At 38.6% G+C, this 19733-nt stretch overlaps 1 protein-coding gene and 1 long non-coding RNA gene across 2 annotated transcripts; one reads left to right on the top strand and one right to left on the bottom strand.

The window, feature by feature from the left end:
* Positions 1 to 933: 933 nt before the first annotated feature.
* Positions 934 to 5473, bottom strand: LOC120746311 (stonustoxin subunit beta-like). Its single transcript, XM_040051757.1, has 4 exons — positions 5221 to 5473; positions 4525 to 4680; positions 2278 to 2324; positions 934 to 2104 (listed from the first exon to the last, which is right to left on the bottom strand). The coding sequence occupies exons 2-4, from the start codon at positions 4554 to 4556 to the stop codon at positions 1509 to 1511; spliced, it is 675 nt and encodes a 224-aa protein (XP_039907691.1). The 5' UTR covers positions 4557 to 4680; positions 5221 to 5473; the 3' UTR covers positions 934 to 1508.
* Positions 5474 to 13335: 7862 nt separating this feature from the next.
* On the top strand, positions 13336 to 14078 carry LOC120746318. Its single transcript, XR_005698818.1, has 3 exons — positions 13336 to 13524; positions 13681 to 13758; positions 13939 to 14078. It is a non-coding gene; the product is annotated as an uncharacterized LOC120746318 (long non-coding RNA).
* Positions 14079 to 19733: the final 5655 nt, after the last annotated feature.

Below are 19733 nucleotides of genomic sequence, written 5' to 3'. Positions count from 1 at the left end.
ACCTCTCATGTTTAGCCGTTTCCCTCTTTTTCTTTGGTCATTTTAGCCTTTTTGGCCAGGGTGAAGGGAGTATCTGCCATCAAACAAGAAGACAGCCGCATGCAGCTATGATGATGTTTGCTAGTTCACCTTACATGCATTAATTTAATAACGTGGTTAGCCTACTCAACGTAAATTACACACGAACAACATTAAGCTACTCACGCAGAGAAGAACGGCTGCTGCTGCCGTCATCATCCTCATCATTTCTGCTACACTGGCAGGGCTAGGGGCCAGGACTCTCCTCTTCGTATTTTTGGGGATGTTGCTAACTCCGGGTCTGATAACAGGCACCACACCCGCAGTAGATGCGCTCGGTGTGAGGTCTCGCAGCAAGCTATCAAATACAGCGCATTTCTTGGCTTTTAAAAAAAAACGCTATGCGTCGCCAGGTGTTTCATCGGATTCGAGGTGTTACCTCCTTTGACAGTATCACAGTATCAGCTTAAAGCACTTGTTGCTGCTGAGTTTGCATATTTTGCTGTGAAGTACAGCCAGACTTTTGACCACTTCGCCTTGGGCATTTTTAATCTGTAGCTCTGCTCTAAAAGAACGTACGTACCTGGACCCGCCTACTATCCTCGGAAACGTAAAATGATTGGCTAGAAGTGTATCACAGCTCAGGAAAAAAAAGCACCGAAATAAAGCACCGAAATGTGCGCTGCTTTTCGGTCTGGTTACTACCGTTTATGTCAGAACCGGTGCCATCATGGCACCGGACACCGGTACCCATCCCTAGTGACCACTGCCATATATATATAGTATTTCTGTTACCTCACTTGTCTTAAACGTCAATATTGGCTGTGTTTCATTTTACTAATGAGTCCACTCTTTTCCCTGTCTTCCTCATGTTTGAGATTCTCTCAGAGAGGATTTAAGAAAGGGCTTTGATGATGGCTGGCTATAGCTCAGGAGATAGAGCAAGGCATCTAATGATCAGAATGTTGGTGGTTCAATCCCTGGCTGCTCCAGTTGGCATGCAAAATATACTTGAGCAAGATACTAAGCCTCTCCATCATCCATCAGAGTATGAATGTGTGCAGAAAAGTGCTAAACAAGAATCAGTTTATTTACCATGAAAATATCAAAATAGAAAGCGATGTCAGTTATAATGGACTGCACAGCCAGATCACATGACCAACTGAGTGTACAAATAACAGGAAACCTTCTCTTGTGGCGTTAATAATCATTTGAATTGATAACTTATGATTTGCAGACTGTTTTATATCTTTTCATTGTCGTCTGTACCACAGAAAAAAATCATATTGGAAAATATAATATTTATATCTAGTTTCTAAAGGATGGTTTAATTCTCCAAATGCCACCACTGACATGTTAAAGTTGAGTTATTTCATCATTCTAAATGTACTGAAAATAAAATATCAGCATCTTTCATACATCTCATGATGTGTTTCTGACTGAAAGAGCCAAATATGTACAGACTGAACTGTTTCTCTAACAGGGGAATGCTAACTACACAGAGTCACTGACTCAAAGTCAAATAATAGTTTATTCAAAGGAGGGCCATAAAAGTCGATAATACCCTTTGCCAAACCATCCGATGGAGCCCAGAACCCAAATCCAGGATAAAGAGGTTCAGTGAATGTGGTGTTGAAGGTGTGGAGGTGGATCAGAGTGTCATCAGAGGAGACTCTGTAGAAGGACAGAGTGCCAGCAGGACAGTCCACATACACTGCTGCTCTGTTAGAGACAGAGGAGGAGGAGGCGGACGTTTTTATGCTTCTGTGCCAGACAGAATGAGCATCATTAGAGCATCTGAGACTCCAGGACTGATCATTTAAACCAAACACACACTCATCACTCCTTCCTTTCCTTTTGATTCCTCTGTAACTCACTGATAACCAAGCCGTTCTTCTCCACTCAACCTCCCAGTAACAGCGACCTTCAAGCTCATCTTTACACAGCAGCTGAGGATACCAGTCAAATCTGTCTGGATGATCAGGATATAATGGAATCGATAAAACACGTGTCACCTTCCTGTTGTTGTCAGACAGTTTAAGGTTTCTGTTCACTGTGTTTGTGTCGATTGTGAGTTGACAGGAATCTGATGGAGAAACAAACACAATCCAGCTGCAGTTATGGATCCATCATCTGTTCATTGATTGACACTTTGATGATGACTTTTGACATCAGAGATGTGAATGAGTGATGTGACAGTTTGAAGGTGGTCAAATGTTTCCGTTTTTTTTTTATGAATCACATTAAAAACACACTTACACTTCCTCAGACCTGGTGTCAGCCATCGGACTCCAGCAGGCTCCACCCTGAAAGGAGGAGGGGGGTCAGACCAGCACAGTTTCTTTCAGCATGCACACGTGGACATTACATCGCTCTCATACACATACTGTTAGACACTGATAAAGGAAAAATCCAACTTTTTGACACATACACTTGAAGAAAATGTCTAAACTTCAAAAGAGCAAAAATGATTAGCACATTACATCATAATCTTTATTATTAAGCACGATGTCCAGAGAGCACTCAACATGTGCCACAGTCACAATTTCAACACACTGTGACATTCATTCATGCTGTCAGGGAGTGAGTACATATTAAACATAAAGACTGGGACTGGGTACAAAAAATGATTTAGTACAGGTAGAGTGCAGCAGCCAGTGCATCACATATTTTGAGCTACTGTAGCGGTCATAGAATATGATGTGATCCTCATGATCATTAGTGTATCCTTTGCTATCTTTGCTATTGCTTTTACAAAGGTTATGCTTCAGTCAGGATGGAATAATTCATAGATTTTATTTACTAGCTCCACGTATTAGAACACAAATCTGCAATTCCATGCTTTAGTCTGTAAACAATTATAACTGTAATAAATGAGACATGATACAACATGCCATTGTGATAAGACACAAACAGCAGGAATAGCCAATGAGCTTAATTTACCTAAAATTAAGTCAACATTCCTGCTTCCTGCCACTCATTCTGAGAAAGAGTTCCTCTTTCATCACCCTTTAAATTCAGCTGGTTCATTTTTTAGTTCATGTAAAATCATCTATTATTTTTTTGTTCAGACTCTGTCTCTGTCTTCTCTCTGTTTGTTCTAAATTGACAATATCAGTGACTCGGTGACCTGTTAATTAACAGGTATGTTGTATTTTTCTGCATGTGGATGATCACTGAGGGACCTGCTTGCTTTTCATTTTCCCATCTGTGATGTGCTGCTACTTAACCTGAATGTGAATGGCAAGAATTCATAAATAATCAGATCAATGTGCAAACAGAAGCAGTTGCAGTTAAGACAAAAGGAAGCAATTGTCACTTCACTTTTCATTTGTTTCTGTTTTTGTATTCTCTTGCTCTGTTTCACTCACTCTCATTCTCATACTTGTCGTTTTCGGATTGCTTCTGTCCTCTGGCTGACCTTTATGATGTATAGATTTATTTCATATTCTCCTAACTGTATATAACAGTATATATCCTAACAAATATTTGTACATTTGAGAGTTCAGTTGAGCACAGTATGTAATGTCAGTGATATTTCACAATATGATGTATCACAGCATCACACTAAAATAATTATAGCATATGTTTACATGTTCCTTTTGTATGTGTGTTTAAAGGCTCATCATCTTCATTTATTTATGCAAAAATATCAATAACATTTGACTGAAGTGCTGGTTGGCTGCAGGACCACCATGCAGGCTCTTTCTGGAGCTCTCAATGGCACAGTACATATCCTGCAGTGCAGGCTGCAGGGTAACAGGTTGTTAATGCTAGACCGGCTTTACAGTCAAAAACACCCACTAGTCTGGGCCTAACACCCCAACCGGTGACCCAGTTTGCTCCACCAGCTCCATTCCATTGTTCCTTAGTATTCGCTTTCTGCTGTAATTATTATTTCTTATTATAATTGAATTTGAATTTCAAGGTTGATCAACCAAAGTTAATTAACTTTGACTTCATGTAACTGTGACTGTGTCATCACAAAGTCCAGAAGATCAATTTGATATTTTAGCACAAACAAGTCTCAGTAGTAAACGCTCAGAAGCAGCAACTAGCATGCAAAGCCTATTTTGTAGGTGGCCAGTTAGGTTGAGTGACCTAGTAATCCATTTATATTAACAATTCTTTTTTTCTAAGCTAGGCAAACAACGTCCCCCTAATTCTAGTTTATGCTAGAATTAGGGGAAGAATTAGGGGCTAAACATGTCCTGGGCATGGTCTCTACACACAGATAAAACTTAATCTAAATAAAGGTCAGAGAGTAAAAATGTAAGTTCCTTTCCACAGATCAGTTAGAACAGGTTGCACCATTGTTGTTGATAGAAAATTTGCCTTTGAGACCCCATACAGACATCTACTGTTTATTGTTAGACCAGAATGGGAAAAATGTTCCTACATGTGTGATTATTCAAATTACACTAGTTTCCAGCATTAAGTAATCCGACAGGGTCAGTTTCCTCATCTATCAGACAGTGTTTGTGGTTGTAACGGCCATCTACATACCTCAGAGTGTCCAGTCTTAGCCTCTCAAGCATCTTCACTACTGCCTCTCCTGGATTATTGTAGCTCAGGTCCAGCTCTTTCAGATGGGAAGAATTGAGGCTAAAAGCTGAGACCAGAGACTTGCAACCTTCTTCTGTGATCAGGCAGCCTGACAGCCTGTAGACATGACAATACTCTTAGAGAATAGCAACACAGCTAAATGCAAACAGAAAAAATTGCAGCCAAAAATCATTAAAAAATGACATGACTGAAGCAGTAGTTAAAAATAGCCATTAGTCATCTAAACCTTAAAATCTGCAAATGATAAAAATTAATGAAATAAAAATTAAGACAAAAAATACATAAAGTAGGGCTGAGACTGTTTGGGTGTCATCAGCTTTGTTGCTTTTTGGTTCTAATGAAAATATTGGGCAAGCGAGACGTCTGACCAGATTATGACAGCAAATTAAGTCTATATTATAAAAGTCTTTATATCTTATATTACCTTGTGAGGACAACAAAAACATCTGAAATAAATATGTTCAATATGTTGGACAACTTCCAACACTTTATTTATACGTTTTTCATTTTTTTGATCAGATAAATCGCGCAGATTAGGATGAACAATATAATAGATAATTTAAAATCACAACAGAAAGCCCTGCATTGCTTAAAGATTTGAAATAGTCATCTATTGACCATTTTAAGAATGCTGACCTGAGTGTTTCCCAGTTTACAACACAGACTTTTAGTCCAGAAGACAAAACTTTCACTCCAGAGTCCTTCAGGTCATTGTTACTCAGGTCAAGCTCTCTCAAACTGGAGGGCTGGGAGCTGAGAAGTGAAGACAGAGTTTCACAGCTTCTCTCTGAGAGATTACAGACACTCAATCTGAAGATACAATAATGAGAAAAATAACAGCATGTTAAACTTTGTGGTCTGCACCTTTGAAAAAAAAAAAGATCTTGATAAAATATAATCTTAATTAATTAAACATGTTATTAAATAATTTATTAAATGTCATTAATTTAATTTAAAACATTTATTAAATTATTTATTTCCAAATTAATTAATCAATGAGACATTTGATTAATAATTATATATTTAATTAATCAATTATTGAAACATTAAATTAATTATTTAATGATGTATTACTTAATTCATTTTAGCACTCCTGGCCCTGCTGCTTTGTTCATTAATTAATTTCATTTGTCACCCATCAAAGTCAAGGGGTGGGGTTAACACTGCCACTCCAGCTTGTGTAACATCTTATTGCTTACCGCGCACAGTAAATGAAGACAGTTTGATCTTAGATAACCAATTGCTATGGACTGGCGGTAGTGTTGACTTGGGACAACCAGGTATCTCAGAATGCATTTCAATCACAAGCGGTAAATGGTGCTGTTATAAACTGTAAAATAGTGATGATGTGATGAAGCCCCATGATGTGTTGAATCTTTCTGGCCAATTGCTTCACCAAAAGGCAGATCACACGAAGCCTTGTTTAAACCGCTATTTGGAAGTACTGACACCTGCTGGTCCTGTCGATGTACAGCAGCCCTGTGATGTGATCTGATGCTCATATGTGTTAGAACTGGAATTCTATGACACTGATACTATAAATATGATAACTTTAAATTAACTAATTCGTACATTTCTTTGTAATGAAAAATGTAAAGACTCATATCGCCGTAAGTTATGCCATCCTGTTTAATTCACAGTAGCTTTTCCAGTAAGTATGGTAACCACAGACACTGATCCAGGCCAGACTTTGGGGAGTACCCCTCATGTCTCTTTGAAACTAAAAAACAGTCATTCATTACAGTCAGCTGTGAAGTGAGTTCATTGATTGTCTTCTGCATCGATGAAAATGTTCTCCTGTTTATCTCTCAATTCGCATTTATTATAGCAATTATCATGTTTTATGTGCAGTATAGATATAGATAGTCACCAATTACCATTAATTGCTAACCTTCTAGAAAAGGTTGTGGCTAAGCAACTTATAGCAGTTCTAGACAAACACAGCCTTTTGACAAGTTTCAGTCCAGCTTTCAGAGAGTTCACTCTATGGAAACAGCCCTTCTTAAAGTCTCTAGTGACATTTTTATGAGTAATGATGCAGGAAAATGTTCTGTTCTGCTCTGTTCTGGACCTAACATCGGCTTTTGACACAGTTAACCACAACATTTTGCTTGAAAGGCTAAAATATTGGTTGGTATATCTGGAACTGCCTTGGAGTGGTTCTCCTCATAGTTACATAACCAATGTTTTTCTGTGACGGTCTCTTATTTCAGGTCATCCTCTACCTCCCTTACTTACGGTGTCCCTCAAGGTTTTGTTTTGGGGCCTTTATTGTTTTTAATATAGCTTCTTCCCCTCCAACGTATAATGAACCCCTCCAAGGACATTTCCTATCACTGTTATGCTGATGAGATGCAGTTATACATTTTTTAAGCCCCAAGATTTATCTAAGCTCCAGTTTCTGAATGACTTTTAGATTCGATCAAACGTTGGATGGCTGTTAACTTCCTCAAACTTAATGAGGGGAAAACTGAAATCCTTGTATGCGCTCCTGACCTCCAGAGTCTCTCTTAAAGGCAAAATAGGCAAACCTATCTTTTCTGTTTTCATCTCTCCCTAAAAATATTTTCTTTGGTTCCACATAGTTGAAGGCTTTTTTAAAGATCCTTTTGACAGACTCGCAGACTTTGTTGATGTCCTCCTCTGATAACGATGTGTCATCTTGTGACAGTGATGCAAGTTTACCCAAACTGTATGTCTGTCCCAACTCATGCATGTTCTGCATTTCCTCTACAATGTTCTGTATGGTTGAAGCAGGCAGTAGAAACTGACCCTGCAATTTTAAGTAGAATAGTGAAACGTTTCTCAGAAAAAGATCACAGAATTCAGGGGGCATTTCCATGTTATCTTCATGTGTAATAGACTGTGCAGCAGGCTCGGAAATCAAGGGTACAAAGTCATCTGATGTGGTTGGAACAGATGATGATTGACATGCAGACTCTCTATATAAATCACCAATGCTGCTGTCTGAAAACTCTGTTTACGTGACATGTGAGCAGTAAAAGATGATTTAACTCTAAAGGTATTTGTGCATCCTCTTACTGGTCAAGTGACCACGTGTCCTTCCACAATATGGCTCTTCAGATGAGCTATTAACTCTTTAGAGTTCTGACACTGACGTTCACACATCGCCATTGCACATGTAAACGAAGAAACCACCACCACACCAGTGACATGGGTGGGGGCAGAGTGTCTTCGGTAAAAATGAGCCTTAAACGTGCCATACCTGGTGTATGTCTGCTTGCAGCCTGCTTCAATACACCGAAAGAAACAACGTGGCTCATTCCGATGCAGTTTACAATGAAGCACGTAGCCCCTTGATGACTGAACTACCTTACCACAGAAATTACACGTTAACATAACTCCATGTACTTTGGTAATTCCTCCCTAGCGAATTAAGCACGCCAAATACAGAAACGAATCCAGAGCAATGCTTCCCTCGCAACAGTAATGCTAACTCAACTCACAAATGCTAACTAAATTCACAACCTCACTCATAAAAAACGAACTGCTAAAATTATCTATAAACGCTGGGCTGGTGGATTTTTATAACAGAGATAACTTGAAGTCGCATGTACTCACCTCACCTCGAACTAATTGTAAGCTGCCAGGATGTCTACAAATTCCGAAGATGCTGTGGTCCAAGCAGCAATAAATGGCACTAATATACCAGTTCAAAACTGTGTCCGTTAGCGAAGCCAACTTGAGTCTCCTGCATGAAAAAAAAAGAGCGGTTGGCACACAGCTCAGCAGCGCGCCGCGCTATTGGTCATTTTCAGGTGACGTCATCCCACAATGTAACGTCGCTCTTTGTTTCTTTAGGAGGTTCGAATTTGATCAGAAGTCACGTCTGCAGACCGCTGCAGCCACGTCTTGCCTTGCTTCCCCTTTTTTTGGTGAAATGGTTCGCTCATACTGCACAATATTGCTACCAGATTTTTTTTTCTCTGCAATTCGAATGTAAAACGTCTGTACACAGTTTACCAGCAGTTTAGCTACCAATCAACAGCGATCACACAAATTCAAAATTTAAGACCGACCCACTTAAGGTGGTCTGATAATATGGCGTGAAACACAACAACATAAAGTTGTTTTAAAATAATAATTAAAAAAGATTATTGAAATCAATTTTATTCACAACCATAAACTTTATTTTTAACATCTTTTGCTGTTGATTTTTTTATCAGAAGGTTAACAATGATATACTGCAGGCCTAACTTTTAATCTGTATATCAGTATCTGAATTTTAAAATAAAAAAATACTATCAGTTTTATTGTCTTTCACTGCTGATATTTGCTTTTTTTTTAATGGTATGTACTGGTTGTATTATTACGGTGAACCCTATTTTTTAACATCTTGTTTCTGTAAAAATGAATGTTTTTGTTTGCTTAAAAATCTACAGCTTTATACTGTGAATTCCAATGTGCACAACCCCAAAAGATGTAGTTTTACTCAAATAATACCGTAAAATCTAAGTTTTTCAGACATTTTCAACATTACAATATGTAACTGTAAAATGTATGCATATTTATTTGTTTTCACAGAAAATATTTATAATTTCAACATTTTATTACAGTAAAAAACAAAGTTTTATCCAGTCTCACAATTAACGGTTATTCAATCTATTTAATACAGTAAAAGGAAGTTTTTGGTTTTACGCTCCATTACCGTTGGAATTTGACGGTGTTTTGCTGTATATTTTACTGACTTTTTTTACAGTGTAAAATGCTGTCAGAGCACATCCAGACTCTCTGTAGATGTTCAACAACTCCCCAAAAATATATTCAGTGATGTTTGGAAGCAGTCATGTAGGGTAAAAGCTGCCCTGATGTCCACAAACTCAGTATTTCTAGATATGTATAGATCTTACCGAGATCACCGGCTCTGTCGCTACTTTGATGACAGACTGATGACATCAGCACTCATGCTGAACACAGACTGTGGGGAACTGATGAACTGATGTCTAACTGGGACTTTAATGTCTTTAAACACAAACTTGTGCAGATTAATTGTACTCTGATATCAGCTTTAGGAATAAGGTAATGATTTACAGACAGCTGCTTCAGGCTCCCCTGGGCGTGTCAGTAAGAAAGTCAGTAACAATTGTGATTGATATGTAATCAGCTTTAAATGATTATGTTTAAATTTAATAAAGTTTGATAAACAATAAAAGTTCATAAAAACTTTTGGTCCAGTCAGTCTGAGTAAGACCACTCTTCTGTGGGTGTAAACAGTGAACAAAAGCCTACTTCCTGTTAGAAGAGAGCCAGAGGTTTGTGACGCAGTATTTGTATTTCGAGGTTTATGTCGAATTTTTGTTACATCTATATTAAACAATAATTTACACAGACCTGTCCCTCTATCCTCTGAGTTAAGCTGCTGACCATCAACTAACTGTTTCTGCTCTCATTCCCGGACTCTGATCACACACACAGAAAATGGCGAACAGGTTACCAGTCGCTTTGTTCGTGAGTCCGTTACTGTGAACTATGCAGCAGCAGATTTGTGCTGTTTGTGCTGGAACTAAGCTGCACACAGCTGATGTTAACTTAAAAAAAAACAAAAAAACAAAACAAAACAAAAAAAACCCATCACAGACTGCTTTCATTACCTTCACATTGATACTCACACTGACAAGATCATCTGCGACACCAACTTCAGGAAAACGAAAGTGAAACTTTAATAAAAAAGAAGAAGAAAAAACTGGGACAGGACGGGTTTGTGAGAAAGCTGGTGCTCGGAAACATAAGTTTAGAATCACTTCCTTTGTTTATGAATAAAAATTTAAAGGTTTGTTGGAGGGTTTAAAGAAGCTGAATCATTTTGTGTGACAGTTAAAGTCAAACACTTGTTGTAGAGAGAGACTGTCTCTGCTGATCAAACAGGTCTCACTGTAATGTCTCTTTAGTCAGACTCTGTCTCTGCTACATTACTGACTGAAAGCTGTCACATTCTGTAATGTGAATGCAGATATATCTTACACTAGATATACTCTTGTTTTAATACTCTGCTGAAGGAATACATTTTCTATCTGCAACCTGTTGAGTCTTATCTGACAGAGAAGGAAGCAGTGCAATAAAGCTGACATCATAGTTTTTCTAATCTGCAGCAAAATAACTGCAGGCAGTGGCGGTTTTTGATATGGGCGATACGGGCGACACGGGCGGTTGCCCGGGGCGGCATCGTGGTGGGGGGAGGCATCACGGGCATCAGCAAAAAGAAAAAAAATAATAAAAATTGCTCGTACTCATGCTGCCGCGACGTCATGCCAGCGCATATTGGGAATGTCACAGGCACCGATCGGTTTTCTATCGCCCATTTGCTGGGAGTAAGGGCGCCCTCGTTTGCGAGGTGCGCCTGCTGCTTGTGGCACAGGGAGGAGAGGGCGGGGCGGCGGGGGATTCTCTGGCTGGCTGGCGCAGCATCTAATAACCAACTCGCAAAATAAAAACAAACCAACAAACACGAAAACACCAGATATTATGATACAGACTTATAATTTGCACCGATGTTTTTTCGAAATTCTGTACGCGAAAAGTGAGCGCGAGAGCCCTCGGTGCGCCTGCTCGCTGCTGAAGTTAAAGTAAAACTTTATTGTCATCTCCGCTACATACAGTACAGAATATAGAGACACGAGACGACGAGGCTCCAGTTACAGCAGTGCAAGTAAACAAACAATATATATAAGAAGAGTAAGAAAATAAATATGCGCTTTAGGACTCGGGGTAAAGGGATCAATAACAATTAAAATTTATAATTTACAGTTTGATGATTTAATGTCTCACACACAACCTGTCGAAAGGGGAGGGGCGCCGGCTGCTTCCAAATAGAGCACATTTCATTCATAATGTTGTAAATCCAAGCCCATTATGTATTCATGATTTGAATCCTGGGTTGTGTGAAATCCCGGAAATACACCCTAGACAAAGTGAATCTGTGAACTAAGGTGTAGGTCTATTAGGTTATGTTGTGGCGATCCTCGAGTTGGGGGATTTGTGTTCATACTGGAGTGCAAAATTAAAACCCATGGAAGATGGACAAGAAAAGTTCAAAGCCATCAGGTGCTCAGTTTAGAAAAAATAGAAAAGAAGAGGAGGAGAAACGAGCAAAAGATGCAGGTAAGCAGATGTGTCATTGGATAATGGTGAGTCATCCTGAAACAATCAGAATCAGAATACTTTATTAATCCCTAAGGAAATTATGTGGGAAACAGGCTAGGACCGCCACTGACTGCAGGCGACATGAACTGAATATTCTCAGCTGAACTGAGCTTCAGAGAAACACAACATACTGATATTCACTGTGAAAGTTTTACAAAGACAGACAAACAACATCCGAATCATAGTGTTGTGGAAGTTTTCCATTTAAATAAAGCCTGCGGATGAGCGGTGAGCGGTAGCTAACATTCTTTAATCCAAACACACAAAGAACAGAAAACCAAGCTTGTGGAGAGCCTACATGACCGCGGGGCAGGTCAGCAGAGTCTCACTGAGTCTAGCATGGCTCTCAGTTAAATACCTTCTCCAGGAACAAAAGGCAGTGCACAGCTGTTTCACACCTTAAGGTTCACACTCCCTTGCTACCTCCCAGAGTCCTCAAAGAGACAAAAGACTCTTCCTGTAGTCCTTCCTGTGGACAAAAAAAACATTAGCCAGCGGTGTGTCCTGCTGTAAATCATGTGATTAGATCCCACGATTAACCCTCTGCTGTGGAAAAAGTGATGTAGATGTTAGCGCAGCGCATCTGTACACAGCAAATCTCTGGAGTTAAAAATTCTGGAGTTAGGCATAAAAGTGCACAAGAGTTACATTCCGGGAGTTTATTTTTCACCTTATACTACAGTCAGTGTTGGGGAGTACTCTAAAGCAGTGTAATATTTAGGTGTTCATTCACTGGGTGCTAAGGAGTCTAATTCAACACATTGCTGGTGTTGTTTGTCTGTCGACCGTTACCGCGCCTATCTGTGTTTCTTTCTTGGACTCCGACATTTAGGAGGTAAAAATACTTTATTTACTTTGGAATTTTCTGTGAGTGTAGTGATGTTATTTATATATATATTCAGTTACATGGATGCATAAGTAAAATATAAAGTTAACTAGCACTACATGTGTTTTCTGTATGTTATGCTGATATGGACATAGCAGCTAGGCTAATGCTAGTCAAAGGTTAGCTAACTAACTTATCTTACTGTATTTTAAGATACACATTTCACGTTGTCAATGAAAATGTTTATTTCTATTTCTTAATTTTAACACTAACGTTTAATTTAACGTTAGCTAACTACAGTAATATTCTGTTTAGACTCATGCTAATGGCCGTATTTAACCAAAGAGAGGTGCAGCCTGCACTGATGAGATGTTGAGGTACCATTAACATCAGGTAGTTAGTCCTGCTGCACACTGAGATGTGCACACAACCCTGTCTCCAGAACTGTAAAGACAAGGACACAGCAAACATGCGGTCACATTGTCTGCTAAACCTAGCCTAGCTAAATAGATTTTAAGCAATATTTAGTGTGGAAAGGCTAACTCAATGTAAGAAAGTGTTCATTGATTAAGTTATACACAGTTTACATAAAGTTACCATAAACAACCTCTTCTTCTTGTGTTGTGTTTCATAGTAGTGAAGGTATTTTTTTCCGTAGGTGGCCAAGATGTTGATAAAAGTAAAACACAGAGAGACAAAGAAATATGCAAAATTGGAAGAAGTCAGCTTCACAGATTTTGTGAGAGGAGGTAAGTTATGGTTTGTACTAAGTCATTAAAGAGGAAATGATAATGTTGTTAGTAACTGAGTGATGATTTTACTTCAGTGCAGCAGAAGTTTCTCATACCAGAAAATGCAGCACTGAAAGTCACAGATGAGCTGGGTATAGAGGTGGATCTTTCCTGAACTTGCAGCAGGCAAAGAGGTGTGTTTTGTCATCTATACAGGTGAAGGTATGTAAATATATGCTCTGATAGATTTCGAAGGATTTGATTTGTACAGTTACTCTTAAATAAACATTTTTAATTTGTCTAATATCCTGTGGTAACAATCACAAAATGCTGTTTTAATGGCTCAACAGTAAGTTGGATTTATCACATGCATTTCAGACATCCTGGAAACACAATCATCCAAGAAGCTGCGCGACTGCTCAGACCTAACACACTATGTGACACTCACACCTTGTGGTATGTAATTGTATATTACCATAATAAAATACAAAATAACCATCTGTTCTCCTGGGAGAAAGTATAATTTAATCAAAGCGTGCAATTTACTGGCCCTGTGTGCATAAATGGTATCTTTGTTGTGTTGTGTTTTTGATTGTATATGCCTTATATTCTAATATTTTTATTTGTCACCCTCAGATTTGACTGTCCTGAAGCAACATGTGGAAGAGCCCTCCTCTCCAAGTCTAACAGATACATTGTCTGTCTCAACCACCAGCAGTCAGAGCAGTGACACGAGTGATGCCGGACTTCAAATGGTTCAGCCTCTATTGGACAGCATACATAAAAGAAATGTAGATATAGTACTTAATTGACTTATACTTGACTCTTTAGTTGCCATTACTTGAAAAAGCTTAAACACGAAGATAAAACAGATTAGAGAAAAATAATTTAATATACTATTTCATGTAGCTTGCTTTGCAACTGTAGTGTGTAATAAGACTTGCTCTCTCTCTCTCTCTCCACATATATAGCTGTTTTTGTTATGTATGTTAACCATGAAACGTGTTTCCATGATCAATGTCCTGCTTTTCAGGTAAATGAAACCATTTCTAAGAAGATACTGGTCCTAGAAAGGGAGGAAGTAAGACATTTCAAATGTTTTAATGCCCAAATGTCATATGGGTGTGATTCACAATTTTATGTTCTGTGAGAGAGTTGCATTACTTAATTTGTTGGCTTGATGGAGACTTTAAAGAGTCTTCCTCACGTTAACACTGCATTACAAGAAGTGCTTATTCTGTAGTCATTTTTTTCCTTTAATTCTGTTTTTTTTTTCTTTTCGCCCAATGTTAGGCCTATCTGACCTCAACTGTTTAGCTGCCAATAATGGTGGATGTTATGCTATTACAGTACTGGTACACAGAATGTTAATGTTAATCCATGCAGCATTCATATTTGAATATGTTATTTTTGATAAATAAAATTCATACATTCATAATAATCACTATTGTGTTTTTGTAGTAATTTGCACCTAAAACCTAAAACTTTTTTCATTTGATGAGTAGCACTATAAAAGAGTTATTATCAAACTTAACTCTAGTTATGAGTTAAATTTTACTCTATATGGTAGTAGAAATTTTACTCCATGAGAGTTTAGTTTTAACTCCTATAAAGAGTTGAAAAATCAACTCCCGGAAAAGAGTTACTCTAACTCTGCACTAGAGTTCATTCGATGGTCACGCATGTACACTCAAATGTAGTTAATCTGAACTCCCAGAGAGTTTATTCCAAAGACCAGAATTTGCTGTGTATGAACACTTTCTCACAGTGACCTCTGCACTGTAAACAATACAAGGTCATGAATAACACACTGCTGGTAAATTCACAAAGACACAGAAAGTGGCAATTAAAAGGTTAAGTCAGCACGGCCCAAAAGCCCATGCAACCCAGAATGTTGCTGTCACCTTTCTGCTCCTGTAAAAAGAAACATACATACATCCACCCTTTTGTCACTCTGGGTGGAGGTGCAATCTTGCATACTGGTGTCAAGTCAGCCAAAGCTTTTGTCAGTCCAGTCAGTCCCCATTTTTTATTTGCTGACAGTAGAACCTCTCGTGATGCAATGAGTTTCTACTGCCAGCAATGACGTCTTTTCAAAAAAGAAAAAGAATTTAGACTGGATTACCTCGCTGAATCCTTTTTGACAGGGACTTGTTTTCTGATTGTCCTAAATTAAGTGGCTTTCTCCCGAGCCCATTTTAATTTTGGAGAAGCTCACTTGCGATTGTTCAGCATGTTGTGTAGCGCTTTCGATTCCGATCTTGCAGGCCTGCTTGAAAAAGAGAAAATTGCCAAACAAAAAATCTCAGTGCACTGTTAAAAATCAAAAAATATGAAGGCCTCTTTTTAGAAGTTGTCTAAGCATACTTTCTTAGAATGATAGATCAAAACAAAACTAATTTGTAGGTTAAAAGTGGTACCAAAAGAAAATGCATCAGCCACATAAATCCCCAAAACATTCATCCACCAGTCACACACCTCACACAACAGCAATATTCTATTAAATGATGAGTTTTTGCAAGGGCGTAGATTTGGTTTTGGCATTGGTGGGGACGGATGATTCAACCACTGAACCCTGCCCTGTTTCTTTTTCTTTTCCTTTTTGTTTTTGCTTCTTAATAAAAAGAGGAGAAATGTACTTGCCTACTTATGCTACTCTACATGCTTTTAAACCATTTAAAATCAAAATTCATAGTTTTATATGTGAATTATATAATGTTAAATTACTATTAAACAAATGACTGACTAAGCATTTTAGGCTTTAGTTTACTTCAGCCATATTCCATATAAATCAGGTGTCATACAAAAATAAAAATAGCTTCAAATACAGTCATGACAATAAAAGAATATGACTTTAAGTACTTAACAACATTACTTCAGTTATAGTACACCAACATCTCTGACACATTAGCACTAAGGGAACACTGACTGACCTGGTGGTTTTTGGCCATAAAACTACTCATGTAAGATGACCACAAAGTAAAAGGTCTCTCAGCAAAATTATGCAATATTTTAGGCACTATTGCCCTCTATCAGATCAGTGAGCTGGGATCTTTTATTCTAAACATGAACTACTGTTACAGCAACAGACATGGACTATTGGTGCCCCACACAACAACTCAATGTCCACTATGTGAAGGGGCCAAACACATGCCTGCTCCTCTCGTTAGCTGAAATGAACTGCTGGCATATTTGTTTTACATCTATACTGTCCAGTGTCTCCTGGTGGACATACAGCAGCATTGTTTAATCTCATTTGAGTTATTGTTGACCTTAGCCATGTTTTTAGTCTTCTGAGAGCACTGAAGCTTCTTTCAGCCTCAGTACCTGCGTTTTATCCTCAGATTAAAATTATTATTCTGTGCTTGATGTGCCTCACCTTTGGCCCTGGCTCTTCCCCTCTGACTGCACTAGGACATATTGCCACCTGATAAAATAACACATGGATTCGTGCCATATAAAAAGTGAGACATGTCAATTCAGATTCTTTGTCAAATATACACTAATGAATCAATTTACATCAGCAGCCTAACAGTTGTCATGATAATAAATACTAGTTAATCTATAGCACCAAATCATCAGTCAGTCACCTGTGACCTCGCCTCTTCACCTCTGTCCGAGCTACAACATGGCAGAGCTGCATCTGTCACCTGATAAATAACAGTGAGACATTCCAAATACATGCAGTCACACGTGCTTCAAATACAGTCATGAACCACCAGGTCATCATCCAATTTCACTTGTGATCTTGTATCACCTTTGCTCTCTAAGCTCTGTGTTGTTTCTTCTGTCACCTGACAAACAGGACATACATGACAATAAGAATAAAATGTGTAGCTGCTTCAGTGTTTCTGTCAAATTGTGCAGATCTTGACTCATCAGTAATGTTTGTAGGGTGAGTGCATTTTTAAAACAATTTGTGCAAACTGCACTACAAGGTGGATATTTGCAAAATCATGACTACCTCAGGATATTTTGTCTCAAAAATTAACCCAATGAATATGTCAGTGCCATTAGGATGGAATTATTGTGTCACCAACATTTTAACGTTAGACATATACGTTTAACAGCCTCTGTAAACTAATATCCTGGCTTGCTCAAAGCTGCCGTTTTCTCTGACAGTTTCAATCAAAATTAGAAATGCTGCTCTGGGAGACTGAGATAACTAACAGTGCCGCCTGTTGTCGGGTTTGTTTTTCTTTACTCGAAGAGATCAAATTATTGGTGGGGACAATTCAATAATCGCTGGATATTGGTGGGGACACGTCCCTTCCGTCCATGCCAAATCTATGCCCTTGAGTTTTTGTTTCCCCCATGTACCCAGATGTGTGTCATGATATGACCTCCCTCACACATCAGAAGCAAGAAACTCAATAATCTATTAGTCTCCACTCATCTGACCCTCCTGCAGCATTCTGTTCACCCCTGCAATGATTCAATCATCCTTCCCCAAAAATAAAAGTTCACTAGTCTATGTATCACCTTTTAACCTACTAAGTGAACCGGACAAGATGATGGTAACAGAAATGCATGGTTAAAAATACTGTTTGATCTTCATTGCATGTGTGTATGTGTTAGTAGGATTAATGCATTTTTCTGTTTGTGTAATTTTTGTGTACCTCTCCTCTTTGCGGTGCCCAAGACACTCTTCAATTATCCAAGGCAGTCGTTTTTTCTTCCCAGTTTCTTAAACCCAAATTTCATTTCCCACACTAAAACAGCCTTCCTCCATGTCCTCCCCTGCTCCTTCCACTGTGGTCTCATCTCATCTCCCCCCCTTGCAGCAGTCCAACTATTCACATTTCATCTTTTAACTATTTAAATTTTCAGCTTTTCCTATTTAAACAAATTTAAAGTGAAACAACACAAAACACTGCAAACCACAACACAATTAAATATAAATTAAAATATGAAAACAAAAAGAAGATGCACATTCTCTGACATATGGGCCTGCATAAATAAACTTTCTGAATCCTTTATCATCCGCAACTGAAAATAGTTGTGGATGATTACTATACCTTTTTAATGTGATGTTGTTGTCCCTGGCTCTCTTTCTGTCTCTTTCCCTCCAGCTCTGTTCCTGTGCTACTGCAAGTGTAACTACCACCCCTCCCCCCTCTGCTCAGCGCAAAGCACAAGGCTTGCGTGTGGAGTGAAGCGGAAAAAAAGTGCGAGAGAGAGGGTGAGACAAAGGGGGGGAAAAAACCCATGGCTGCTGTTGTCCGGCTCACTAGAATGGACTGGAGCCTTCTGCTTGAGGGGAGCAGTGTTTCATCTCATGTCCTACTGCTTTAGTCTGTGTAAACAAAATATGAGTAAAACATTACCAAGCCAGATTATATTTGGCATATTTTAAAAATAGAGTACATTAAGGTGAAATCTGCTGTCAATTTGACATTTATATTTACCCTTTTAAAACACATTTTAGTTATATACATCAGACAAACTATTTGTAGAGCACTTAAATGTTTAATATTGTTTTTATAGTTGTACTGATAAGCATTGATCACCAACAGCTTCATTAATTATTTTTTTTATTAGTCCTTTATTTATCCAGGTAAAAAAAAAAAAAAAATCTCATTAAGATTAAAAATCTCATTTCCAAGAGAGACCTGGCATCATGGCAACAAAAGTCACATACCACATAGGTATATGACATTTAAAACAAATACAATATCCCATACCAAAATGTGTAAAATATACAATAACAGATCAAATTAAGAGTACATTAAAAACAATCACACTGAGTAAAAGAGTTGTTCTCTCGTTCCTTTAAGACAGACTTAAACTCTCCCAAGGTAACTGTCACGGCTGCCGAGGCGAGCCGTGTGGTATTGAAGGGAGAAAGGACCCAAAACGCAGGCAGTAGATGATAATGCTGGTGATGTTTTATTTACACAGTGGTGAGAAGGCAAAACAGGCAAGAGGGAAGACAAAACTAAAGACCTGAACTGGGAAAGCTAAATGACAAACCTGAGATGATACAAAAAGGGATGAGAGGCAGAGAGACACAGACGACAAGCAGGACACCGTGAAACACAGCGCTACACCGTGAAACACAGCGCTACACAGACTGAAACACAGCGCTACACAGACAAACCAGCAACAAGCAGGAGAACACACAGGGCTTAAATACACACACCAGTAATCAGGGGATGAGAAACAGGAGGGCAACACAGCTGGGAGGAACCAGAGCTGACGGGACAGGGGAAATGTAAACTGAACACACTCACATCGGACAGAGACCGTCACAATAAAACAGGAAACTCAGACACGGGGAACCAAACAAGACACAGACTAAACAGACAGATTCACAAACAGACGGGGTGACACCATTGACAGACAGAGACACAGACGCAGACTTAGAGGCAGACTGAATATAACACATAGAACTCAAACAATAATAATCATCATCATAATAAACTAGAAAA

Source organism: Simochromis diagramma, unplaced genomic scaffold (assembly GCF_900408965.1).
Source record: "Simochromis diagramma unplaced genomic scaffold, fSimDia1.1 OVJJ01000107.1, whole genome shotgun sequence".
Classification (NCBI taxonomy): domain Eukaryota; kingdom Metazoa; phylum Chordata; class Actinopteri; order Cichliformes; family Cichlidae; genus Simochromis; species Simochromis diagramma.
This window is presented reverse-complemented; position numbering and strand designations above follow the sequence as displayed.